Source organism: Podarcis bocagei (assembly GCF_964188305.1).
Source record: "Podarcis bocagei genome assembly, chromosome: 5".
Classification (NCBI taxonomy): Eukaryota; Metazoa; Chordata; class Lepidosauria; order Squamata; family Lacertidae; genus Podarcis; species Podarcis bocagei.
In genome coordinates, this window is record NC_138129.1 from 32,675,660 (window position 1) to 32,702,786 (window position 27,127).

At 43.3% G+C, this 27,127-nt stretch overlaps 3 protein-coding genes across 13 annotated transcripts in view; 2 read left to right on the forward strand and 1 right to left on the reverse strand.

The window, feature by feature from the left end:
• NDRG3 (NDRG family member 3) overlaps positions 1 to 13,116 on the forward strand; it is a 58,368-nt gene extending 45,252 nt beyond the window's left edge. For 3 of the 5 annotated variants that reach the window (XM_081196550.1, XM_081196548.1, XM_081196549.1), the window contains 11 exons: positions 259 to 319; positions 1,662 to 1,748; positions 2,735 to 2,791; positions 3,457 to 3,560; positions 4,185 to 4,250; positions 5,448 to 5,499; positions 7,345 to 7,392; positions 8,178 to 8,213; positions 8,323 to 8,374; positions 9,404 to 9,442; positions 10,382 to 13,116. In XM_081196550.1, coding sequence (XP_081052676.1) covers positions 259 to 319; positions 1,662 to 1,748; positions 2,735 to 2,791; positions 3,457 to 3,560; positions 4,185 to 4,250; positions 5,448 to 5,499; positions 7,345 to 7,392; positions 8,178 to 8,213; positions 8,323 to 8,374; positions 9,404 to 9,442; positions 10,382 to 10,551 — 772 coding nt within the window. In that variant the 3' untranslated portion in view covers positions 10,552 to 13,116. The remainder of the gene's footprint in view (positions 1 to 258; positions 320 to 1,661; positions 1,749 to 2,734; positions 2,792 to 3,456; positions 3,561 to 4,184; positions 4,251 to 5,447; positions 5,500 to 7,344; positions 7,393 to 8,177; positions 8,214 to 8,322; positions 8,375 to 9,403; positions 9,443 to 10,381) is intronic. The other 2 variants (XM_081196551.1, XM_081196552.1) reach the window with 1 other exon arrangement.
• Positions 13,117 to 13,255: 139 nt separating this feature from the next.
• SLA2 (Src like adaptor 2) lies at positions 13,256 to 24,474 on the forward strand. 6 transcript variants are annotated; one of them, XM_081196684.1, is made up of 8 exons: positions 13,256 to 16,726; positions 18,542 to 18,690; positions 19,801 to 19,903; positions 20,918 to 21,004; positions 21,204 to 21,307; positions 21,445 to 21,594; positions 23,419 to 23,551; positions 24,016 to 24,474. In XM_081196684.1, exons 2-8 carry the CDS (start codon positions 18,582 to 18,584, stop codon positions 24,143 to 24,145), a joined length of 816 nt encoding a protein of 271 aa, XP_081052810.1. In that variant the 5' UTR covers positions 13,256 to 16,726; positions 18,542 to 18,581; the 3' UTR covers positions 24,146 to 24,474. The 6 variants fall into 6 exon arrangements, with proteins under 6 accessions (XP_081052810.1, XP_081052809.1, XP_081052813.1 ...); XM_081196683.1 differs by having other exon boundaries at positions 13,256 to 16,466; positions 18,517 to 18,690; XM_081196687.1 differs by having other exon boundaries at positions 13,256 to 16,466; positions 18,517 to 18,690; positions 24,021 to 24,474.
• A 234-nt stretch (positions 24,475 to 24,708) lies between these two features.
• Positions 24,709 to 27,127, reverse strand: part of PHF20 (PHD finger protein 20) — a 36,898-nt gene continuing 34,479 nt past the window's right edge. For both annotated transcript variants that reach the window (XM_081196083.1, XM_081196082.1), the window contains exon 18: positions 24,709 to 26,582. In XM_081196083.1, coding sequence (XP_081052209.1) covers positions 26,440 to 26,582 — 143 coding nt within the window. In that variant the 3' untranslated portion in view covers positions 24,709 to 26,439. The remainder of the gene's footprint in view (positions 26,583 to 27,127) is intronic.

The following is a 27,127-nucleotide window of genomic DNA, read 5'->3' on the forward strand; positions in this document are numbered from 1 at the left end:
ACATAGCATGTCCCCATTCCCCAGAACCTTCCCCAGGAATAGAGGAGAGACATGTGTTTAGGATGCATAGAAATGAAGCAGTTGCTCAGTTTCATTTAAATTATACATGCAGTATTTTTGTAGCCACCCCATTGTTCTTCACCATGAACCACAGTAGCTCCCTTCCAGCAGATCACCCATCTCATTGCTGATCTAAAGGACGATGGCTGGGTATGTTATGGGCTTTGAAGCATGTTCTCACTTTGAACTCTCTTTCAGTCTGAAAAGCGTAATTGGTATTGGCGTTGGAGCTGGCGCTTATATCCTTAGCAAGTTTGCAGTAAGTAGCCTCTGACTGTTGATTTCCCTGTGTGAACAAATTCTATCTCTCTGTGCTCCATGAATAGGGCTGCCTGTTTATAAAAACACATGTAGCAGAGATGAGTGCAGTAATGAGAAATACTGGTAAGAGCAAGTGGCCTGAATCATGGATGTCCCAACCCCTCTGGAGGAAGGACTTCCATAAAAAGTTGATGAAAGGTGAGATAGTTAATTCAAAGTGATGGATAGATCCTTGTGGGCTGCTATTCAATTCCAGGAGGATGATCACTCAACAAACCAGTAAATTTACTGTTAAAGGTAAATTTACCCCTGATCATTAGGTCCAGTCGTGGCCGACTCTGGGGTTGTGGCGCTCATCTTGCTTTATTGGCCGAGGGAGCCGGCGTACAGCTTCCGGGTCATGTGGCCAGCATGACTAAGCCGCTTCTGGCAAACCAGAGCAGCGCACGGAAACACCGTTTACCTTCCCGCTGGAGCAGTACCTATTTATCTACTTGCACTTTGCCGTGCTTTCGAACTGCTAGGTTGGCAGGAGCAGGGACTGAGCAACGGGAGCTCACCCCGTTGCGGGGATTTGAACTGCCGACCTTCTGACTGGCAAGTCCTAGGCTCTGTGGTTTAACCCACAGCGCCACCCGCATCCCTTAAGTGCCAGTTAAGTCTACTAGTCTTCTCATGTATTATTTCCCAGGCTAAAATGAGCTCTTTGGCATACACCCTTAATATTGTGGCTATTTCATTTCATTTTATTGTATTGCATTTATATACCACCTTTCAAGGAGCTCAAGGCGGTATACATTGCTCATACATGGTTGCCTTATAGTTACTGTGGTCTAGGCTAGTCATTCATACTCCTTTGCGTTTTAAAGCACAATATTTGGGAACATACACACTAGACATGTTCCTCAAAAAAGAAGTTCATTTTGAATTGAAATGTATTAAATCCTCATTTTCCATTTCCATTTTTTTTTAATCTAACCAGAACTTAAGAAAAACAATTAAGTTATTTTATAAAAGTTTCATCTTTCTGGCTTGTGTTATCTTGCTTTTAGGAACAAAATTATATATAATCAAGTACGCTTTACTAATCGAGACTGAAATCAATAATTCAGTTACTGTTAATGAAGAGTAAGGTTGTACCATATCTTGAACCTTATTATTACATTATATAACAAAAGTGGTCTGTTTTTCAGGTTAAAAAACTCTCTTTCCTTACTCTTATCATACTAGACAGCTGAGTCACATAAGCCGTGTCCCAGATTCTCATGCCAATCTTTGGGGGAAAGGGAGGATTAAATCTTGTTCTACCTGCAATTTACATGTGGTTTTTTATTTTTTAGTTGCATCACCCTGACTTGGTGGAAGGTCTGGTACTTGTTAACATTGACCCATGTGGAAAAGGATGGATGGACTGGGCAGCATCCAAGGTAGGATTGTTCTTCCATAATTGGAATGCCAATGCTGATTTACATTATTCAGTTACTGGAATTAGGTTTTAGTGAATGCTTTGATATTATTGATGACTGCTTTGCCTTTCATTTGTTTGCTTTTTTAAAGCAAAGGTTAAACTCTTCTCTTCTTTATTCTAACTAGAGATACCCAGCCATGTAGCTGACACAGAGCCAAAGAATATACTTTTCTATATACCGTATTTTTCCACCTATAAGACGCCCCCTATTTTGGGGAACTCAGATTTAAGAAAATGGGGGGGGGGAGATGGCCCAGAGCAGGGGTCAGCAAACTTTTTCAGCAGGGGGCCAGTCCACTGTCCCTCAGACATTGTGGGGGGCCGGACTATATTTTTGGGGGAGGGAAATGAACGAATTCCTATGCCCCACAAATAAACCAGAGATGCATTTTAAATAAAAGCACACATTCTACTCATGTAAAAACACGCTCATTCCATGACCGTTCGTGGGCCGGATTTAGAAGGCGATTGGGCCGGATCCGGCCCCCAGGTCTTAGTTTGCCTACTTATGGCCCAGAGTATAAGACACCCCCTAATTTTTCAGGGGGGGAAATTAGTCTTATAAACAGAAAAAATACGGTACTTTTTCTATGGCAATGCATATGGAATGCAACAGGCAGGTTAAAAAATAAATAAAAAAGAGCCAGTGGGATGGAACTTTTAAACAAGAAAAAAAAAATACTTACTTTTGCCTTCATATGCACTGTTGTATAATTGTTTGCCAGATTTATGCACATCAGGGTAGCCAGTGTGGTCCCCTCCAGATCTTGGATTACATCTTTCATTAGCCCCATCATGTCTGCGCAGAAGTAAAATCCCATTGGATTTAATGTGGTTTCTTCAAAAGTAAATGGGTGTTGGAGTTGTGACTGCAGCCTGTTCTGTGTTGCTTGACTACCGTGTAGTGCCACCACTTGAAATAATTTGACTTTTCTTTTTTTCCAGTTTTCTGGGTGGACAACAAACATTGTGGACATTGTTCTGGCTCACCATTTTGGTCATGTAAGTCAACTGCTGGATCCAATATCGAAAATGCCTATTAATATAAAGAACTTTAAATAAAAATGAACTGCTTTGATCCTAACCTCAGTAGCTGCTTACAATAACATTATTACTGTCTCAGTTTTGAGTTGTTGAATGAGTAAAAAAAAAAGAGTGTGTTGACATTCTGCTCCCCTTTTCTTGAGCATTCTGGGGTGACCAGGCATTGCTAAACATTCCAGCATTGGAATATTTCCTGTGTGTTGATTCTTTATGTGTATACTCATGCTGCAAGTACATGTATATGTGACCTCCCACTATCTCTCCTTCCTTTACAGCAAGCTCTTCATACAAGTGTTTTATTTGTAATATTTATATTCTGTCTCTTAGGGCATAGGCCTCTCAATGTAGTGTACAACTAAAGGAGTTTAATTTGAAATACATCAGAGTGTTTACAAAAACCACATAATCAGAATTATAAAGAAGTGCCAAGTTTCAGGAATCAGTTTCATTAAAAACATTGTAAAAGGCAAACTAGAGCAAATGAGTCCTAAAAGGCATGTTTGAAAGCTTGTATTGAAAGGGTTTTTTGTAGTTTCATTTGACAAATTCCTTGTATATTTGCTTTTTTTTGAATAGCATGGTTAGCAAGACAACTGATTAGAATATTTGTCATTCTTCACTAGGAAGAACTGCAAGCTAACTTGGAGCTGATCCAGACCTACAGACTTCATATTGCACAGGACATCAATCAGGAGAACTTACAGCTCTTTGTCACCTCCTATAACAGGTACAAGACTGGTATAGAATCCTGTTTCACCCCCCCACCCCAACCTTGAAAGTATAATTGTGCATACATAGTGCTTCTGCAGCAGTTGACAGCATGTATATTGGAATAGCCTTTGTTTTAAAAAAATCAAAGAGCCTCCCTCGTTCAAGAAGCTTACCAGGTTCCCTTCTTTAGTTTAAGATCCAGTGCCATTGACATGTGACCCTATAATGTTGTTCTAGTTGTCAGGGCTTTTTTATCTAAGCAAAATCTTAGTCTGGTTGCTTCATTCTTTTTATGCTTTCTAGCTTATGAATAGAGCAAACAACTAGGAGATAAAGTAGTCATGTGGCAAGCTGAGGGGTGGGTGGGGACTAAAGCACATGTGCCGGTTGTTGGTAACAAGAGGGAAATTGTGCACCTCGTAGAGTAGTTAGGCCAGGCACCCCCAAACGCGGCCCTGCAGATGTTTTGGGACTACAATTCCCATCATCCCTGACCACTGCTCCTGTTAGCTAGGGATGGTGGGAGTTGTAGTCCCAAAACTTCCAGAGGTTCGAATTTGGGGATGCCTGAGTTAGGCAATGCCCACATTGCCTCCATCCCAGCCTTGTTTGACTTGGTCCTCTCCTATTGTCTTCCTAGCCGTAGAGATCTGGACATTGAGAGACCAGTCTTGGGTATGACTGAAGAGGCAGGAAAAACACTCAAGTAAGTTTATCTTGGTCATCTTTGAACCTGTGCTTGAAATTATGTGGAATTCCTTTTCTAAGTTTAGCAGTATTCTGTTTCCTCTGTTTCCCCATTGCCCGTGTACCCAGAGTTCCACGTCCTTTAAAAATATTAATGTAGTACATGATTTATCTCCTTTTGCAATGCTTTTGGTAGAACAACTTGCAAATTGGACGCTTAATTGAGTTATCTGCACCCCAAATATCTACTTCAGCCTATCTAACTGCCTTTATTTTTATTTAATTCATTTCTCTCTCCTAAAGTTGAAAAAGACCTCCAAGTCAGTTAAACCCCAACCCGCTGCTAATGCAGGAAATCCATTGATAGATACATGGCTGTGCAGACTCCGCTTAAAAACCTCTAACAAAGGAATGCCTTCTAGGCATTCTGTTTCACCGTGGCGATTCTTCCTAAAGTTCAGTTGAAATCCCCTTTTTTGCAATTCAAACCAATTGGTTCTGGTGCTACCCTCTGGAACAACAAAAACCAAATGTGATCCATTTATGCCATAGCCCTTCAGATGTTTGAAAAACTGTTGCTGGGGTGATAGATGTTTCATGTCACAGGCCTTCAGCCCGTCATTGCACTGCACAGTGGGTATCTGCCCTAAAGCACAGATAATTATTTCCCCAAGCTCCATCATGGGGGGAAAGTAGTACATATGAACAAAATGTGGTGAGTTCACTTTCCCTGTGTCTCTATCAGTTGGTACAGGCATGTTTGAATGAATGAATGAATGAATGAATGTACACTGGCATTAAGTACATTAAGAAATAGTGATCTAGTATAGAAATACAGCATAATGAAGTATTCATGTATCCGGTGAAGTCACTTTGTGCACGGAATGTCTTCTGCTTGTGCAACAAACCTTTCCCTCCCCTACACACCTCCTGCATCTCCCCAAATCTTCTCTGGGGGTTCTCCCAAGACTCCAATAGCTAGTATGGTGGGATGTTTTGTTGCGGAGCAATGGAGATGTATTGCAGACCAGAAATGTAGGGTATTCAAATGAACAGGAATTGTAATACAAATGATGGTATTTTCTTGGTTTAGGGTTGCTTTATAGAAATGCTAGCAACTCTTAGCAAAAAATAAAACATCAGAATTTATGACAGCAGGAGTTGTTGCTTGTTTAAATTGTGCAGACTACAACTTTATCCTGTGGATTTTGTACAGGTGTCCTGTCTTATTAGTGGTTGGGGACAGCTCACCAGCAGTTGAAGCTGTGGTAAGTATGCCTGGTTATTATACTCCTTACTCTCCACTTCCTTCCTTTCTTGGCAGGAGAAACTCTGCAAATTTCACACAATCCGTTCAAGTAGTATTTATCAAGTGAGATGTTTGCTTCTATCCATGAGTCTTGAATTTGTGTGAGGATAAAATACAGGCCATTGCTTTTTAAACTATTCACTTACTGATTTTCATATATCACAATATATAATCATAACAAAGTTCCCATTTCCCCACCTCCCAGAATACAGTTTTATGATAGCAGAATAGTCAAGGAATTATTGAAAAGTATTCTGCCTGGCAAATGAAGGTGTCCTTCCAGAGGTCTCCTTGAATTGCTGGTGGTCTGTATTCATGTTCTTTTGTGAGGGCATAAGAAAGAAAGCGGAACCATTTTTTTTAATAAACTTTGTCTGATTTTTGTTATTAATCCATCATTGCCGTACTTTATCTGTTATCTTGTCCATCAGAGCCAAGTCCCAAATCTGTAAAAATCAGATTTCAAAAAGATTGCCATTCAAAGTACTCCAAAATTTAGCAATAGTAAGTCTGACAGCTGTCATAAGCTGAGCTATGAAATACTTTTAATTACTCATGAGCTGTCAAAGCTCTTTGACACAGGTATAATTTCTCCTCCTGGTGTCTTAACGTTCAAGGGGAGGGTGGGGAATCTCATCTCTGAACTGTAGTTAATATCTGGGCAAGTTTCAACATACATATCCTACCAGTTAGGCACAGATTGGGGTGCTGGTGATTAGATACTTGTGTCTAGATCCATGCAGCCCATTCTGATGTTATAAAGGCAATGTATATCGAGCGACTCTTTTTGTCTCTCTGTCTCTCAGTTCATTCCCTTCTGCTCTCACAAAGATTCAAGTGGGTAAAATAACATCAACACAAGCCCTGAGAGATGTGGTTGTGTGAATTGGTGTTGCCACTTCCCTCTCAAATTCTCTGTTCTCAAATCAAATGAGTTTTCAGCACCACAGTTTTTCTGGCTTCTATAGTTAACAGTGAATCTGCATCTTTGCTTTCAGTGTCAGTTGTGGAGGTTGAGAAATTTAGAATGTATGTGTTGTCCCTGCTTTGTGCTTCCTGGAGACTTGCCTCAGTGTTTCATTTATGTCATTTTATTCTGCTGTTAACATTAAGGTTAGATAAGGCTGTGCAAGCTTAATGGCTGAGCAGAAATTTGAACACAGGACTTCCAAGTCCAGCTTTTTATTCACTGTATTGGCTTTTGATGTCATAACTAGACTTTATTAGATATAACCAACATTGTGCACTCTGTGTTTTGGGACTACAGTTCCCACCATCTTTGTCTGTGTTGTGTGAGGATTATGGGAATTGGAGTCCAACAACATCTGGAGTTCCCCACATTGGGTACCTCTGGTCTACATGTTCATGCATCTTTCATATGGGCATATATCAGTCACATCAGATACCCGGAAAAACTCTCAATCCTAACTTCTTCTTCTTCCTTATGTTGCTCATCTGACTGGGTTCCCCTAGCCACTCTGGGCGGCTTCCAACAAATTATAACACAATACAACATCAGACATTAAAAATTTCCCTGAACAGGGCTGCCTTCAGATGTCTTCTAAAAGTCAGATAGTTGTTTATTTCCTTGACATCTGACGGAAAGGCGTTCCACAGGGTGGGCACGACTACCGAGAAAGAACAGGGACATTGTATCTTATCCACCAAATCCCTTGCTTCGATGTGCTGCTGCTAAAGTATGATATTCCTGTATCCAGTCCCCACCTTCGCTGGATCCTTGGTAATAACTATGAATTAGATAAATAACGGAGGGGGGGAATAAATGCTGTTTTGTGCTTTGTAGGTTGAATGCAATTCACGGCTGGATCCAATGAATACAACACTCTTGAAGGTAACCATCAACTATGAGTGGCTGTCTTGGGGGCTGTCATTCTAGAGTTCATTGTGCTTCCTGGTTTGCCATCCTCCACTACATAAGAACAGCCTGCTGGATTGGAACAAAGGCCCCATCTAGTTCATAACTCTGTTCTCACAATGGCTGACCAGATGCCTATGGGAAGCACGTAAGCAGATCCAGAGGGCAATAACAATGGTGACATCCTGATAGCCTTATTCTCCATTAACTTGTGTAATACTCTTTTAAAGCCATCCAAGTTGATATCTTTCACTATCTCACGCAACAGTGAATGCCATAATTTAACAATGCCCTGCATGAAGAAGTATTTTCTTTTGCCTGCCTTGAGTCTTCATTTGAGGTCCCTGAGTTCTAGTGTTATGACAGAGGAAGAAATCAGAGTTGTATACCTGCATTTAAGTGTACTCTGGAGGCTGAAATGGCAGCAGGGAATGGGTTTGTTAGCAGCTGTGCTTCCTCTTAGTCCAAATCCAGAAATGAGGGCTAACCTCAACCCTATTAAATATACTTCCCTTTCGCCGTCTTCCCCAGTGGCTAATGTCACTGAAGGCTCCCCGTCTCAGCATGCCATTCATTTTCTTTCCCTGAGGAAACTTCAATTTAAAGCTATGTTTGCTGGAAATAGACACTGTGTCTCAGCTTGATGCTATAATCCACCACTTGCTGGGCTAATTTGGGCTTCATTTGTTTGCTCAGCATTTTTAGCTGAATGTCATTTTATCTTGGTTTTGACTCTCTCCTTTCTCCATTTCTTCTTGCAGATGGCAGACTGTGGAGGGCTCCCTCAAGTCGTTCAGGTGAGCTCTCATTTTAGTGGGTCTCCTGCATCTTGTATGCTTTTAGGGGTATAAATAATGGCTATATTTATGTTTATGTTTATGCTTATATTTATATTTATTTTTTCAGCCTGGGAAACTGACTGAAGCCTTCAAGTATTTCGTGCAGGGAATGGGCTACAGTAAGTTATAACAACACTGACTTATTTCACAGAGGGCAGGATTGGGAATTACCTGTCATTCAGACCCCACTAGGCTGCTGATAGGTCTATTTTTTCCCCATTGAGACTTGGTGTTTTTCACTACTGGCCAATATGGGCCATGCATATTGCTGGACTTGGAAGAAGGTCTTCTCTGAACTGTAGGCATATTTGTCCAGATTCCCAGATTCCTTGATGAGTGGGTTAAATTGGGAGAGTTCCAGAAAGGAAAATGTTAATTGCCAAGGTCTATCCTGTGGTTAGGGACATGGGTGGCGCTGTGGGTTAAACCACTGAGCCTAGGACTTGCCGATCAGAAGGTCGGCGGTTCGAATCCCAGCAACGGGGTGAGCTCCTGTTGCTCAGTCCCTGCTCCTGCCAACCTAGCAGTTCGAAAGCACATCAAAGTGCAAGTAGTTAATAGGTACCACTCTGGCGGGAAGGTAAACGGCGTTTCCGTGTGCTGCTCTGGTTCGCCAGAAGCGGCTTAGTCATGCTGGCCACATGACCCGGAAACTGTACGCCGGCTCCCTTGGCCAATAAAGCAAGATGAGCGCCGCAACCCCAGAGTCGGCCACGACTGGACCTAACGGTCAGCGGTCCCTTTACCCTTTACCTTTACCTAATCCTGTGGTTAGATTGGCTGCCCTGTACTTGTATTCAAAACAGGATCAAGCCTTTTGCTACAGGTAACTTCATGGGGGGGGGGGGAATTCCTGCATCACCATCTTCCTGATCTGTGTGCCTGTAGCAAAAAGAAGGTACATTGCCAGAAATTAATTTTAGGGTTGGGGGAAAAAATCACTTGACATTTAAAGGCCCAAGAAAGTAGAAACTATATTTGCAGGTCATCTAGTGTGGTGTTAAGCACGTTGCCTGAAGTTCTACCATGTTGCAAATACTGAAAGACTGCGTGTTCAGGCTTGGTGCTCAAGCAGCGCACATTCTTCTAGGCATGTCATTCCTACACTAACCTGTATTTCCCATTCCCTCTCTTGTCTTTGCTTCCAGTCCCTTACGTGCAGCTCAGTCACCTGAGCACTGAGTCAGGTACCTACAAGTGTGTGGCTGGTTTGACTGAGTTACTTTTTTTTCTGATTCGTTACTCTGCTTCTAGCATGGCCTGGCGACATTTTGCATTCTTAGGCCATCCCACTGTACGCTTCTTGCGCTACAATTTTCTTAGTGGTTTCATTTGCATTTGGTTGGCTGTTGCATGGTTCTGCAGCTCAGTGATGATCCAGGAGTAAAATCTATGATTCCTGGCTTCTTCTTCTTTTTTAAAACTACTATGTGAGCATAGTAGTTTATGCACTCTTATGCACACACAGAGAGGTGACTGCATTGCAATGAGTCTTCGGCAGTTATGCACATCAAGCCTTAAGCATCCTCAATCATATGCGTGCATTTCATTTTCATACCTGAGAATGGAATCATATGCTAAAAATAAAACTGAATTCTCAACCCTGGAATTTCCTCATACATAGGTTTGCCATATGTTTGGAATTTCCGGAATACCGCTGTCTCTAGCAATGTCTGTCCAACAGCGTTGGGCAAAACTGCTGTCACTGTTTGAAATACGGCTACCCTATCATACAGCAGATGTGGGGGGGGGCACTTGCAAGTGGGAGGGGTACAAAATGAAAGCACAACTAGGGAATGTGGGGGTGGAGCAGCTGGGTGGGATTGTATCTGCAGGGGAGGTTGGAGGGATTAAGCACCTATTCCCACCTGCTGTTTCTCCTTTACACCTCCCCCCACATTTGTTTCACCATGGTAAACATGGGTTTGGGAAACTTGCATTTGCCAGTGTAACCTTGCGCTATCGCCTTGGAGGCAGCTCCGAAAAGGTGATGCGTCCTTTTGTTTGTTTTCCTGCAGCACCACTCCCCCCCCTCCACTTTACGCTTCTTCCATTTCGAAGGCATTTTCTAGTAAGGTAAAACAAAACTTGCTTATTTCTGGTCTTCACTGCCTCTCTCCTTCCAGTGCCATCTGCAAGTATGACCAGACTGATCCGCTCCCGGACCCAGTCGTCCTCCAGCGTTGGCTCTGGAGAGAGCAGCCAAACACGGTCTCAAGCCAGCAACCCAGGGGAGGCAGCGGCTGGAATTCCTGGAGCAGCTGGTGCTCCTCAGACTATGGAAGTATCCTGCTAAGCAAGCAACCATCTTCTGTATCCAGACAATCCCTCTTCTCCCCTTCTGAACCCACCCAGAATCCAGTGTTCACCCAAACATGTGGCATTAATAAGTCCCCCTCCCAACCTTGTGCCTGCCCATCTTACTTGCCACCTTCTCAGCTATTTGTCTCTTTGGCATTATGTTCTGAATCTTTTCTTTTTTCCCTGCATTGGCTCCAGAAACATAGGCTGTGTACAGACGTTCCTGAAAACAGGAGTGGGCTTGTGGGCCTTTGGGGTGGGGAGGGTTGGTTGTGCAGGGTGAGCGCCTTTGCTGACACACAATCCAGAGCAGTCTCTCTCTCTCCTTTCTCACCACACGGCCGCCATGTTTCAGGTGAGCTGTCTGCTTTGCGTTTATTCCGCACCACCACCGCTCCCGGCCTTCACACGTCACCTGCTTCTTGTGATGTTTAGCATTTCGACAAAAAGGATTTTACTGTGCGGGTATTTGCTCGGTCTTGGTTGTTGTTTTTTTCCTCTTTGGAACATGCTCTGAGAAAGTGGGGAGGTTTCATGACTCAGCCATGGCTGTCAGCTAATCGGCGCTGCACAGAGCAATGCTTTGGGTGGGTGGGGAACATTTATGAGTGACTCAAGGGCTGGCCAATCAGTGCTGTGCTAATCTAGCTTCTACTCAAACTGGAAAAGCAGAATCCTCCTGAGCTCAGACTGTGTGTGTGTGGCACAAGGGTGGCAAGTGAGCTTCCCCAGCGCGCTCGTCACATCTGTACGCATCCATTGCACTAACATTCCATTGGTGCTAACGGAGAGAGTTACTGTATATGTTGGTGCCATTCCTTCCTCCCCCCCCAGCCCCGATTCCTGTGTTGTCAAACCATGTGAAAGTGGTGGGTCTCCTGTTTTGTTTTGAATCCAAATAATTTCTGTGGCTTGTGCACTTAGAACTGCTTTCTAGTTGTGCTTCTGCTGAAGGTTATTAGGGCTCTTGGCTGCAGTCTTTACAATGTCTTTGGGGCAGGGGTGAAGATTCAGTGTTTTAAAACTTCAGGGGTGGGTGGGTCTTGAATCCTGCACTGTCTGAACTCTTGAGTGCATCCCAGCATATGCTGCATATTTTCACACTGTAGGGAAGTGTAAGTCTTTCATAGCTGAGGTGGTGAAAGGCATGCAAAAGGATCTCCTACCAGGGCTGCTGGGACACCAATTAAAGAAAGAGCAAGGTTTCTCATGAGCTTAGCTCTCCCTGATGACAGTGTCCTATTCAGCAGTGTACAAGGGATTTTATACATTCTGCGGTAGCCAGAGTGCTGGGTTATAGAGGCTTGAGAAAGGGAGCTGGATTATATTTAGAATGACTGACTTCTGCCACCCTGGGGGTGGGCGGCGGGGGGACCAGTGCTTTCCCAAGCTGGAGGAGAAGAAGAAGAAGAGAGCAGTTGGCTTAAGATGTTCATACAAATATCTTACCCTGACTGTTTCATGATAGTGACTTGCACAATCAATTACACCTGTTAGACAGCCACTCTCCAAAAATAAAATGAATTTTCCAAAATATATTTAATGGTTGAGTAAAGTGAACTATATATTAACTGAAAAACCATAGATTTCTAAATCATTGATGGAGGATTGTTTTTTTCAGCCTAGGTCCCAGTAGTCACACAGTGTTCTATGGTAATAATGTCAATTTTGATGTAGCAGCAATTTTGATGTTCAACAACTGGGAAGTGTTTATTCTATATTTGCTAAACTTGCTGGACACTGATGCATTACAATTGCAATGCCAGTTCTATTAAAGTGTATGTAGTCCAATCCCACCCCCACCCCCATTTTCCTGGTTTAAAACTGGCATTCTGCAAACTTCCCTATTCACTGCTATAGCCTCCTCATGGGGAATCCCCAAGCCTTTTAATTATGAAACATGCTGTTTGCAATATGTGGGAATAATTTAGCAAACTGGTCAGTGGAGACTTCAAATTACGGTTTTGGACATCTGGAGGGACAGGCAAGCCAATTTTATAGCCTTTCCCCAAGCAGTTATGTTGCTACAAAAAATCTTGGGGTGCGGGTGGGACTATATTGGGTCTATGATTTGTTCTGCTTGCATCATGCAGGCGTCTTGAGCTTGTATTGAGCTAAGGGAATGCATCTGTGTACTGTATAATGTAACAGTGTGCTCTGTTTAGGGCCTGTTTTTTATATATTTTTCATAGGCTGATATTAAATCTATTGTCTTGAAAAATTCAGCAGTCTTGATAGAAGTGGGTAGGTTTGCCCTGGGAGCTAGATAGTTCCCAGATTATATTGATCTCCTGAATTCGAAAGGTTGCTGCTTTTCTGCTTCCCGTTGGGTCACAGAAGACCAGAAGTGTGTGATTTCTGATCTGATAAGAGGGTGAAATAATTGCTGATGTGCTGCTGACTTATTCATAATACGGTGGCAGAATATACTTGGCTCATGGGGCCAAGATCCTTGGAAAAACCAAGTTCAGCTCTGTTTCAAATAGGGAACCGGAAGATTCTGCTTGGGAGGGAAAATTCGTACCAATTAAATAAAGCTATAATCGAGTCTCATTGTTAATGTGGCTCTGTGTGTTTATTCCAAGTTTGGACTAGTCTATTAATTTCCAGAGCTCAGAACTATCAGATTTTGTCATCAAATGACTTGGTCATCAAATGAAACAGTGAGTTTCTCCAGTGTTCAAAAACACAAAACCCTGATGGACAGCATAGCTAGTGTCCTGTCAATGTTTCTATGCAGTGCATATATTTTTGAGTCGTTTTTGAGTGCCATGGTAGAGAGACTGAGGTGTAGATAATATTAAAAAATCAAAGAGACACAAGTTGTGTAGTTATAGCATGTAAATTTCATCCAGAATTTTGAGATTGGGGTGGTGGAGGGAAGAGTATGAACAAATGAAGGGTAACACGGTACTGAAAGTCCCCTTGCCCTACAGCAGGGATGTCCAACCGGTCGACCGCTATTGACAGGTCGATCCCCAGATGATAGTGGTAGATTGATGTTGATCGCGGAGGCCCTTCCCTCCACGGGGGGGGGGGAGAGAGCATCTGGGCCAGCCCACTTGTTCTTCCCTTCAATGGCACACGACTGCGAAAACAAAACTAAAAAAAGCTCAACAATTTTGGCCTGCTCCCCAAAAAGCTTAACAACTTTGGGTTCGCCCCCCCCCCAAATGTGTAGATCACTGCTGGATTCCCACCCCCACCCCCGGAGTAGATAGCAGCCTCTTGGGAGTTGGACGTCCCTGCCCTACGGAAACTGCTCTTTCCCAGACTACTCATGACGTTTCATATTTTGTTCTGAGCTGGAACCCATGGTTATGAGGCAGATCAGTAGTTACAACACCAAAGATAATTCTAAGCGAGCATATTGTTCTTACTGAGGCCTTATGAGTCCACACACACACACCCCACTGTTCCCACCCTGTTGGCCTGAAGAATGTGGATCTTAAAGGGCTACATCTAGAAAATAAGTGTTAATCTCTCTTTCAGTGGCCTCCCACCTGATGCACTCCCCATATTGTTGGGCTGGCACAGTGCAGGAGGCAGCTATTTAAGATTCCTTGCTTGGACTCCGTGAGCTCAAGGCCAGCACCAGTACAGCTGCTCCAGACTTAGCCAGCTCACCTTTGGACTCATGCCCAAGGCTATGACACCATCTTGACCTAGTACAGTCCCCATTCATAAACTTTAGTATTTCAGTTTGGGCAAGTACCAGAAATGTGAAAGAAACAAGGCTCTGTTGGGTCCTTTAAGATGTGGAGAGATCCATGAGGTATGCAGGAAAGTCCTTTAAAAAAGAAAAGCACACTGGTTTCTCCACCCCCACCCCCCAAAAAAAATTGCACATGGACAACAGAAAGCAGCATGCACTAGGAGTTATGCTGCCGCCGTGGGGGTGGGGGTGGGCAAAGACCTTCTGGGGGAAATGTCCTCAGGTGGGTGTGGTTTTCTCAGAGATCCCTGACTCTCCCCCACCTCCAGATCTTTTATATTGCGCAAGAGAATTTCCCCAAAGAGTGGTTTCTGTAACTAAAAAGCAACAAATTGAACAAAAGGGTGAGCAAAAGTAATTCTCACATGAGAGTATGGCTCTCTCTGCTTGGGACAGCATTAACATGGAACTTCTTAAGCATAGTAAATTCTTCGAGACAGAGTTAACAAAACCATTCCTGCTGCTGAAATGTGTACACTCGCTATTTACAATTAGAGTTGCTTGTCTCTTAACACACACCATTACAGAATTGATAGTACCAGAGGTCTAACACCTGGAATGATCCGCTAATGTACATATGATGTATATACCATATGGAGAAGCATTGTGGAGGTTTCAGGTTTCTTGATCAAAATGATTTTGAGTGGCTGTTTTGAATATGTTATGAATATATGTCTGACACCTTATCAACCCAGATTCCTCCATCTACTTCTCAATGTGCCCTTGTGACCTTTGGGTGCTGCCCACGCAAATGCAGCCTCACGTTATTCTGAGGGTAGCTTTGTGACGTCTTTGCATACATAATACTTATGACTAATACTGCCAGAAAGCTCCACTTGTCCATGGAAGATTTTTTTTTAATATAAAAGAAATCTACATTGGACATCTAAATTTCCTGATGTAGCAATCTGGGGGCTGTGACTAGTTGAACAGGAACATCAGGGAACAAAGTGCTTCATCGGGATCTCTAAATACAGAGAAATACGAGTGCTCATGGAAAATGTTCATGATGTTCGCTACTCACGTTACTTTCCATGGGACTGAGGAAACTGCAGAGGTGTTTTCAGAACTACATCTCATGGTAAGAAAACAACTTGAAAATAGTTGGATAAAATTGTTACTATACCATCAAGTATTGCCCTGAAAGAGCAGAAAATAGGTTTATTCCACTGACCGCTTGCTCCACTTTTGTTTCACCCATTGTTTGTTTTCATGAGGCGTTTGGTTGGTTGTGAGGTCTATACTCACCACCAGCTGGAGATGGTGGTGGTGATAGGAGTTTATTTTAGGCTGCTGTGAAAGATACAATCTCATAAATGGCAGGTAGGCAGGAACTTAATAGTACTGAGGCCTCCTGTCACATGAAAGTTTGTATAAGCTCTAACCAACCAACTGCATTGCTTAAGGACCAAAGTAGGGCTGTTGCTGTCATTATTTACTGGATTTATATCCAGTCCTCCCCTCCCCAAGGAGCCCAGGGAGGCAAACAGATGTACCATTTAAAAACAAAGCAAAAGCATTCTAAAACATATTAAAGCATTCTAAAAGCAATTGAAAACATTCATTCATCCAATGATCTTAAAGCAGTATTCTTCGGCCACCAAAAGAGACTTCAGGGCAGGTATGCCACCTCCACATCTGTGCCCTTTGGTTCTCTAAACTGAACCACCACCACTACACAAGACACTTTCTGGATTTAAAACTTGCAGTGTGTACCTGTCTGTCTGGATTCTAAAACAATGATGTCCCTTTGGGGGACAAGAAAGGCCATTCTCCATAATTGACCACCCGTCCACAGGTAGTATCTACCCTGCTACAATTACCTGACTCTAGTCTGTGGTAAAATAAAGTCAAACAGTGTTGTAGAAACATCTGTTTTCTGTGTGGTTTCCTCCCCCCCCCCTTTTTTGTCACACCAACCATTTTTCCACTTACGTCAAAAGGAAATTGAGCAGCTTGTGGGTTCTCGAGATTCAGCTCTTCTCAAGAACATGCAGTCAAACAACAGGAGCAGCACAAACTCACCGGCTGTTGGCTTAAGCTGTGCTTCAGGGAAGAAGGGCCAAGAGGATTCTGCTGCTTGGATTTTACTTGGGTACTTGTGTACAGAACAAGAGGGCAGCCTGTTGCTTGGAAGATGCTGCAGCAAGAAATCCAAACTACTGAAGAGCACTGAATGCAGAGAATCTGGTCAGGTGCGTTTATCTTTGGACACTGTTCATTAAAGGAATAGGTCTGGATTTGTGTTGGTGCATCCCTATGTATTGAGAGATGCGACCCGGTGTTCTGACTCCTATCCAAAAACGATTACAGCCAGGGGAACTGGGGTTGGGCTCCACCCTACCAACTGTCCTCAAGGGTCCTGTTTTGCAAGAGAGCTTCTTACTTCTTGTCGCATCACCATCTTGCTGTGATTTCTGAAGAGCCTGTGGCCATTTGGTGCTGGGATAGACAGGTGAGTGGTGCTCACAGTCGCATCACTGGGAGCAGGAGGAACTGTTATGGAGCTAGAGACCACGATGCTTTTGAGAAATGGAACCAAGGGTTTGGCAAATTTTATGGTGATAGTAGTAGAAGACTGGTGGGGCAAAGAGGCCACTGTAGGTGAATAAATGCTTTGCTGAAGTGTGCTTCATTGTAGGATTAAGATAAGTAGGAGAATAGTGAAAGAGGAGCCTTGAATGTCCCTGGTACCACGGTGGAAACCATAGAAGTGTGAAGAGTAACCATGAGGCTTTGTCCACTAACAGGAAACGGCAATACAGGTTAACTTTAGGAAAGCTTTTTTTAATTGTTGGGGCGGATAGCTATGTTACTGGCCACCAGGGCTGAGATCCAGAACTGATGTTTGTTGCCTGGTTATACTGAGTATGGACTTAAACTCTACTCAAAGATTCTTTCTTTTATCAATAGGTAATTGTTTAGCTTTCAAGCTGTGGGTGAGACATAAGTTTCAAAGATAGTGGAGCCATTACTTCCAAACACGATTAGCCAGTGCATATTGTAACCAGGTTAGAAATGGATGGTATCTTAACACTGCCATCCTAGGCATGTGCTCTCAGCAGTACAGTCCAAACTGATTTGCAAAGTACTTGGGAGCACATCAAACTTATGGCTAAGGCAATAAGTTCCATCTTTTCAAATGAGTGTGACATGTCCTAACTTGGCTGTGTTTTGTACTGCAGAGATTCTTCATCTGTTCACCTCTACTGTAGGATAGTCTTTACTGAAGAGTGTTAATCACCCCCTACTGGGCAACTCAAGGCTGGATTAAAGTGGTTGGGGGTTCCTACAGCAGTTTCCCAAATATGGCCCCTCTTATCCAAAAAATGAATGCATAAAGTAAGGAAATACATAGAATTGTAGAGTTGGAATGGATTCCAAAGGTCACCTAGTCGAGTGTCATGCCCTACTGACTGAGCTATCAGATACCTAAGACTAAGCAATTTATTGTTGCATAAGCTTTCATGGACTACAAAAGCACCACCACAACACTCTGAGCAAGTGTAGTTTCATTTTTAAACTTGCTTCTCATGGTTTTTGCTCACTTTTGCCCACCAACTTACTTCACATGGCTAAAGATACAAAAGAAGGCAAGGGAGGGCTCAGTGCTAGCATCCTAGACATCCAATTTTGTTTCCTTTAACTAGGATGGTGTACCTTGTACTATAAAGATCCATATTTTTCTTGGTACTGCAGTCTTGCAGAGTAGTACAACTCCAAAGCTTCAGTCCTTCTTAATCTAGCCTGGCTACAATGCTTTACAGAGGCATAACTCCTACTTGTTTTCACAGGCCAGGCCAGCTTATGTCCTCATGACCCCTCTGATTTTGAGTCTTTTTCCAGGGTTAACTAATTCTTCCTTGGGCTATTAATGTTAACTTCCCTAGTGGACTCAAACCAATAACCAAACCAATGATGAAGCCAGTAACATCTTACAGAGGCAGCAAATGGCTTCTTGCCTCTTTCCCTAACGCAATGCAAGGACACTTCAAACACTTGGCAGATAACTGAGTTCAGAGCAAATGATGGATAATGGCTGATAGAAGAGGTCCTTTGGAGCATGTGACTGAGTGGAGCCAAGGACAGAGGACTCCAAGCTGGGAACCTAGATCAGCATTTAGTTTTAGCATGTAGAAAAAGCTCTTATATCATTGGTGAGCAACTGAATGGAAGCTCAATGGGAGGCTCGATGCAACCTTGAAGTTGATGCTGATGACCCTCTGTTTTCTCTCTTGTTAAAAGGTCTCTCTCAGTACTGTGCTTTTAGACCACTATTACTTAAATCTACCAGCTGACGGCAGACTGTGATGGGAAGTTTGCCCAGCAGGAGGAAGCAGACTGCTACTCAGCCAAGCCCACAGTCCAACGTAGAGAACAGCCAGGCCCTTGGCCTCAGCCGTGGTGTCAGGCCACAAGGTGGGAGGTTGTTCTGTGCTACCGATCCCTGGACATAGAAAGTTTAGGGTTGCATCCAATGCTAGTCCTACTCGGGGTAGATCCACTGAAATGAATGACCACTGCTAACTTGGGACCATCAGCACAGTGGAAGGTACCAGGTGGGGGAAGGATGATCCGGGACTGGGAGAATAAAAATGGTGCCTTCTGGATAGTCTTGGACTGCAACTCCTACCACTGCTGACCATTGGTGATGTGTTGGCTAGGACTGATGGGAACTGGAGGTCCCAGCCCTATATGGAAGGCACCATTTTGGCTGCCACTACTAGTTTAAACACTTCTCAGCTTTGCTGGCTAACTAACTGGTGAAGCAGGAATGTCTTAATCAGGCAGGGGAAGGCAGCCAAGAGGGGGCAAAACAAACCTCCCTGGGGAGGGAGTCCCACAATCAATAAGCCCTTTTGTGGTGCCCCAGCCACCAATGGGATGTCAAGAGAAGCTGCCTCTGTTGATTTGAAGGTTTGCACAGCTTCTGTATGGGAAGTCTTTTAGATCATTTGTTGCCATTACAGTGGTACCTCAGGTTAAGAACTTAATTGGTTCTGGAGGTCTGTTCTTAACCTGAAACTGTTCATAACCTGAGGTACCACTTTAGCTAATAGGGCCTCCTGCCGCCGCCGCCGCCACACGATTTCTGTTCTCATCCTGAAGCAAAGTTCTTAACCAGAAATACTATTTCTGGGTTAGCGGAGTCTGTAACGTGAAGCGTCTGTAACCCAAGGAACTACTGTACTTGGCTTATCATCTATGTTGTCTGGGCAGTTAACAAAGAAAGGCTAAAAACCCATAAAACCCAGTCAACTAGAGCTCTAAAAATTAACACCGGCCACTGTACCAGCTAAATAACCTAAGCCTAAGCTATTTAGGGTCTGAATTTAGGGCACTTTGAATTGTGTCTGGAAATGAACTAGAAGCCAGTGCAGCTGTTATAATAAGAGTGCACCCTGCTCCTAGGACACCTGAAGTTTCCTGATACTCTTCAAGGGCAGTCGCACATAGATTGCATCATAGGGAAGCTCTAGGCATGGAAAGATTGTAAGTCGTTCGTTAACTATGTCTTTATTTATTAACTTGTAGGTGAGAGTACCCCTATAGCTGTTGCTGTGTGTAATTTCCCTTCTGGACATGCAGAGCCAATACTGTGGATGGGAGAGCAGCTGAATTTGCTATCTGAGTGAGTACTTGCACTGAGATGATGAATGACAGAATTCCCTCTACCCATCTTGAAACATACACAAAGGTGTGGACGAAGGGTGTCCTTGTGGAACTGGCCTGAACTCTGAGACTTTTTGAAGTGTGACAAAGGCTAAGCTCTCTGTTGTTTGTGCTTAAGGCCCAGTTCCTTTGGCTTCTACTTGAGTATCCACAAAATATATAAAAGATAATTGAGAGCCAATGTGGTATAACAGTATTGGACTATGACCTGGGAGACCAGTGGTTGAATTTCCTGCTCATTGGGTGACCTTGGCCCAGTCAAAGTCCCTCAGCCTAGCCAATCTCACAGAGGTGTTGTAAGGAGAAGATGGAAAGGGGAGAACCATGTAGACCACCTTTAGCTCATTGGATAAAAAGGTGGTATACAAATGTAAGAAACAAGTCAGCCAGTCAAACTTAATTTTTAGAAACCATTTGTCACCACAGAAATACAAATAGTATATAAATACATTTTCACATAGATGGTCTCCAGCACATGAGACCTCCTGTTGTATGATGAAATTTTGTGTGATCCATCTGGGCTGCTAAGGAAACTGAGAAACGTTGGGTACTATCCAACTAAGGAATCCCTTATCTCAAGGATTTCTGCTTGTGTGATGGGACTTCCCCTCCACTCCTCCCCCCAGCCACACCCTCACCATATCTGCTCCAGAGGGTTGGGGGAACCCCTAGAACAGTTAGGGGGCACGGGGTGAGGAGAGAGGGAGAATGTTCCATTGTATAAGCAGAAATCCTTACACCGACTGAACATTCTTGTAGTGCGATGTTGTATTTATCCCCACCTATCAACAAATAACAGATTTTCTCCCTGTTAGTTAAAAAGGAAAGCTGCTGGAAACAGTATAAGTATTTTTGTCACGGTAATGGCCTGCCCCCTTCCCTAGTTCTCAATTATGAATAGGGAAGATCTTCAAGGAAGAGCTCATTGGAAAGTCTTGATTCTCAATTTTACAGTATGCTTTTCTTTTAACAGAGATGGTGAATGGTGGAAAGTGGAGTCAGTAACCACGGGCAAAGGCTGCTATGTTCCCAGCAACCATGTTGCCAAAATCTCTCACGGGTAGGAGTTTCTGCTTTCCTGTTTATGCTGCAGCAATATAAATGGTCTGGTTGGGAGTAATTTGGGCAGCAGTAGGGCAGTTCAGGATGTGTGCCCCCCCCAAGAGCTGCCTAAGAGTGTATGTCCCTGGAGGATCCAGTCTTAGCCTGCATGGGACAAGGGTTCTGGGCAGTAACAGTGGCGTGCGCTTCTCTTCCAGGTGGCTCTATGAGGGCATCAGCCGATCAAAGGCTGAGGAGCTGTTGCTGCTGCCTTCCAACAGTGAAGGTTATTTTCTGGTCAGAGAGAGCCAAATGAAGAAAGGTATTGAGTCTCTTCAGAAATCTTCTGACTCACTGGATTCTAGGGAACAAAGTGGGCTGAAGAGTGTGGCTCAGAAAGTTCAGAGGTGATGATTTTATACTACTTTGTGGCCTGATGGTGTTCTCTCTCACATGCAGGTTGCTACTCTTTGTCTATCAGACACGCAACTCGTGCTTCCTGGGATTGCGTGAAACACTATCGCATTAACTGCATGGAAAACGGCTGGCTTTACATCTCCCCTCGCCTCACCTTCTCAAGCTTGCAGGAGCTGGTGGAGTACTATTCTGGTAATTTTGTTTTTCCCTGCTTCCGGGTTGATAAAAGGGAGAGATTAAATTCTGTTTTGTTCCTGCTTGAGGCGGCCTCCAGTAGTTACAAAGCAGTCCTGGTGTCAGCAGCTGGCATACTGGGCCCTCTGGTGGCTGTATTCTCACAGCAGCCAGCCACTTCCTCCTGCACCTGCTCATGCCCTGCTACTGCAGCAGCAGCCCTTTACACAGCCACCAGCTAAGCCTGAGTGCGAGTGTATGGGGGGGGGGGGAGGCTGGCAGTCTCCCACCTTGCTGCTGTAGTGCAAGGGTCGGCAAGGTTTACCTTGTCTGGGCCGGTTCACTCCAGCGGAGATCCCTCCGTGGGCTGGATCGCGTGCGTGCCCGCAATTTTTGGCATCTGCGCAGACTCGATTTTTGGCGCTAAGAAAGCGAGTCCCTACACTGTGCTGGTTTGGTGCGGCACGTGGGGACTCGCCGAGCGGGTGGCTCAGGGGCCAGTTAAATGACCCCCATGGGCCACTTGTGTCCCAGGGGCCTTAGGTTGCCGACCCCTGCTGTAGTTTGTAGGAGCCTGTAGTAGGTTGGATACACTGGCTCCCTCGAGAAGGGAAGCTGCAGCAGGCAAGCCCAAATGCCAGAGGGCACTGGGAGGCTCCATGGAGAGCAGCCTGCCCAAGTCCTCCCCAAAACTGAAGTCAGGCCTTGACAAATCCTCTTGTGTAAAAAGATGAGAGTTGTGCTAAAGCCCAGTGGGTAAGTAGGTGTGCCAGTCCATCTGTTATACCTGTGTAGGTGGTCATCTTGCACTAGCAAGTGAGGGATAGATGGATGTAGAGAATGAGAGGGCCAGTATGGACTCTCGATGTAAGAAGCATCTCTCATATCAGCAGGTTTGACCCAAGTATAACATCTTTAGTTTCTGCCATAGAAGAGAATAGCTGCCATGCACTCCTGTCAGAAAAAACAAATGTGTGCTTAAGAGGCATCATCAGGGCTCTATAAGCGGCAGCTATCAATGCAGGAAAAGCCTGTAGTATACACTGCCAGAAGACTACCTTAAAAGAAGTACCGTAACAGACTCCAGTCTATGATAACAGACTGACTGTGCACTTTGTACTGGGAATTACATTTCATGCACAAGAAACTCTGATTTTCCGGATGTTAACAGCCTACAAACTCTCATCATCCTTGACCATTAGCTATGCTGCCTGGAGATGATGGGAGTTGGAAGTTCAACCACTGGAGCAATACAAATTCCTCATCCATGACTTTAATGGGTTGGATGGTTGCTCCTCACACACGCGATTGTACGCACTGCCTGCTATTCCTCTGCTAAACTTCCTGACTGGGCAGCAGATGGAAAAGAGGCTCACGTTGCTTCTGTAGAATAAGGAGTGGGGAAGCTGAGCTTCCCTGGGCACGAGAAATCACAATTTGATACCCAGCTTATTTTTTTCCTTTTTGCACTGCTCAACTTCATTCAGCACACGGGTTTCAATCCTATGCTTGGTGAAACTAGTTCTGGGTGGTGTGCAAGTGTGCTGCCACTCACACAAATTGCAGTCTGCTTATTTGCCTTGGGGAACATAACAGGATGCCTTTTCCTTGCTCATGCTAAAGTGGTGGTGGTGGGCTCTCCAATCGCTTCTATCTGACTCACAAGCTTGCTCTGAATCCTTCCAAGTACTTTGGCATGGCTAGGATGTATCCTTGAATTGTGACCATGCCTTGAATGCCTGTGTGTGTGTAGAAACCTCCCCCTTCTTTACACGCAAGTCAGTCTACTGCACAAAACTAGAAGACCCAGATTAGGAGATTCTTTCCTCCTTTTGTTAACAGAAGTTGGAGATGGCTTATGCTGCTGCTTGAAGGAACCGTGCTTCATCCAAGGCTCTACATTGTGGCAGAAGTCTAATCTCTCCCAACCAATGGTAGTAAAGAAGCCAGCTCTCAACTGGGAGGAGATCAGCAGGTACTTTATTATTATCATCCTCTTTTCTTCTAGCACAGAACTCAGCACAGAGTTCCTAAGCAGTCTCTTTCTCTGGGCTTGTATGAATTCATGTTGCTGCACTATCAGCCTTCAAAACCATGTTCTGGTTGGGCATCCTTCCTCTAAGGAGAAGGCAGCAATCTTTGCAGACGGTCGCTGCTGTGATGATTCACTGGTTGCAGCAAGCATAAGACCATTTAATCTGTAGTGGGTAAATACTTCTGCTGCAAGAGAAGCATTTGGTTGTACTTGCTAATAGCAACAAGAGATAAAAGCAAGTTTCTGACAGTGGTATGACTGGGATAAGCAGTGGGGAAGTCTGCCTGCTTTTGTGTGGGAACAATCTACCAGAATGCTATAATGAGAACGTCTTTGCAAGAGAAGGATGTTTACCCTTCTGCTTCACAGCATATTTTAATCTTTAAATGTTTTCTCCTGTCTAGCTCAGACTTGTTGGCAGAAAATCCGTTAGCAGAAGACTCGCCAATTAGCTTGGGCCTGAGGGAAGCTGTCACTTCCTACCTGTTAATGACTGAAGAGCTGCCGTCAGAGGACACAATCAGTGAAAAGTGAGAAAGATGCATATACAATTAAGGCTACTGTTGGGAAGCATTTCTGGAATGTGGAAGACAGGACTTCAGTACTGACCTCTTTCTACAGTTTTTAATGCTCGCTCACATTAATTTATCTACTTAATAATTATATTCTGCTGGTCTTCCATCATGTGGATCCCATTGCAACTACTGACCAAACCCAGACCTGCTCAGCTTCAGCAAGATGGCAGCCTCATGTAGTTACACATGGCCTTGGTGGGCTTCATTTACGAGGACTATATATATGTATTTATAATAATATTTTTAAATAATAAAACTTGGCTGTGTATTTATGACTACTCCTATAAAGCTCTGCATTTCAGAAAAGTTCACTTTAAGAGTTCACTTCGCTCAACATCTGTAAAGGATTTTACATGGCAAAACAACAAGAACCGCAAGCCACTCAGATCACCACAACTGTTAAATCACTCACCTTCATTGTTCACAATGGGAAAAGACATAAAGCTGGTGTTGGCTACGTAACTAAATATTGCTGTGAACACTCCTGTAATACAAGCACTATGCTACTTTGAGACAGCCAGGTGTCATTTAATGGTCACATAAGCTTTATTCCAAATTATTACAGCAAAATAAGTTTATCTGCTGTACAGATGTTACACTCATATCAATAAGTGCCAATAAATTGGAGACAAATTATTCCCTGAAATTAGTCTTGGCACAAAAGCCTTCGTTTCAACTCAGAATAGTGTAATAATTCTTTCTGAAAAAATTAGCTGGTCAAAATGTTAACTGAAGTAACTGTTACTCCTATGACAAACATTGGCTAACTGAAATTTACATAATCAATTCTGCAGCATATAAACATTACAGATTTATATCCATAATTATCAATTTGTCACTTAACAGGTCTTCAACTCACAAATGTGCTTTAATTTTAAAACTTTGGTGGTGTCAAAAACAACTGATATCAAGGTAATAAAAAATCCAACATTCAGAACACCATCAATGAAAAATAGTCCATTCTTGTCCAGCTTGAAGTAACTTTTGTCCCAGGTGTTGTCCAACACAAAAATCAATTATGGAAATATGATCTGCAGGCAAACCTTTTTTAAAAACATAACGAATACTTACAATACACCAATGTTTCCAAAAGGTACTGTATAATGTAGCTTCAACATAAGCAGCATTTTCACTTTGATCTCACAAATAATACAAATAAGGAAACTAAATAAAAGTACAAAAAGGGATTCTGAAACATACTGTTTTAACATAATGCCCCCATGCTTTGGGGACAGTACCTCATGCATAGATCTTGAGGTTCCATTTACACAAATATAAAATAAACTGATTCCCAAAACCACACATTTACAAGTCTCTACAATGAGAAAGTTTATAATATTGAAAAAGACTACTTTTCAAACTATAACCGGAATGGCAATTATTAACAGTAGGGTAGAAAACTACACCGTGTCCATCACAGACAAATCTGAATCTGTAGTACACCTTATATCTCACCGACCGTCCTTTCCCCTGCCATGAGGGTGTCTCATCAGCACTAGGTCATGAGAGGCACAGCATGGCCAGATTTAGAAATTCAAGAATGTACAGAAGTACAACAAAAAAAAGGGTTTCCCAGTACCTTAAGTCATGCTACAATGACATGATAAATACGGAAAACAATCATTTACTAAGAAAAGAAGTGCAACCAAGTTGTGACCTTCTACTACATCTATTCAAAATAGTAGACAAGTTTCAGGTCATAATCTGCAAACCTCTTGTAACAGTTTACAATTAAATTAGACATTCATACTTGCTAGGCTTGAAAATAACGTCTTCTCTATTGATTAAATACTGTGGTTATGCATAAACCATTAGAAACAAAGTATGACTGCCTGGTGCACTAGTTATTTAAATAAACTATGCAGAATGTAATTTACAGCCTTGGTCAACTAATAATTTTTGGCTCTTAGAACTTTGTTCTCCAGTGGCACAATTTTGTCAGTGTATGTATGCAAAGAACGTGAATGTTGAATTCAACAACTTGATACAAGGAGTGAAAAGTCTTATTACCAGCCTGCTCCTAGCCTCTGAAGACAAGACTAAATCCCTTTCCATAATGTTAAAAATGCCTAGCAAAAGCCAAATGAACAAAAGATAAGGGCAACCCCATCACTTGTCTGAAGAGTGACCCTTGTCCCTAAACAATTCCCTGAAGTCAGTTCTGCATCACATGCAACAAGCATGCTATTCCATTTAACAGAGAGTGATCAATTCATGTGATGCGCTCCAGCCATCACGTAGCAGTCTCCAGTATCATGTGGAACAGCAAAGTGCTATTTGTTGCACTTTGCCCAAGTCTGTGAGGAGTTGTTTTATACAATGTTTGAGTTGGGGGAGTCTAGCTAGTGGTTCTGGTGGCTCCAGCTCTCCAGTATAATCCAACCAGCTCTCCAAAACTGGAAGAAAAAAAGAATAATGTTTAAAAATGTGCACACATCAGTCACTGGTAACTAATTTGTATTAGAGGATTGGAAAATAGCCAACAAAATGTCAATTTTTTAAAAAGGCTCTGGGAAATCACAGGCCAGTTAGCTTAAGGAGTGTGGTGGAGTCTCCTTCTCTGGAGGTCTTTAAGCAGAGGCTTGACAACCATATGTCAGGAGTGCTCTGATGGTGTTTCCTGCTTGGCAGGGGGTTGGACTCGATGGCCCTTGTGGTCTCTTCCAACTCTATGATTCTATGATTCTATGATTAACGTTTGTACCAGGGTATCTGCTAGAAAAACGAAGTAAATAAAAATAACAAATCAGAATGGGTTCTACAAAGGGAAGAAAGTTCTGCCTCATCACATTTTGAAATTCTGCCAATAAGCACATGGATGTGGTGATCCAGTAGGATCATATGCTTGGACTTGCCAAAAGCTTTTTGTCAGGGTGGTTCCTCAAAGGTTTGTAAGTAAAGTCATAGAGTAAGAAGGCAGGCAGTGCTATGGATTAGCAAA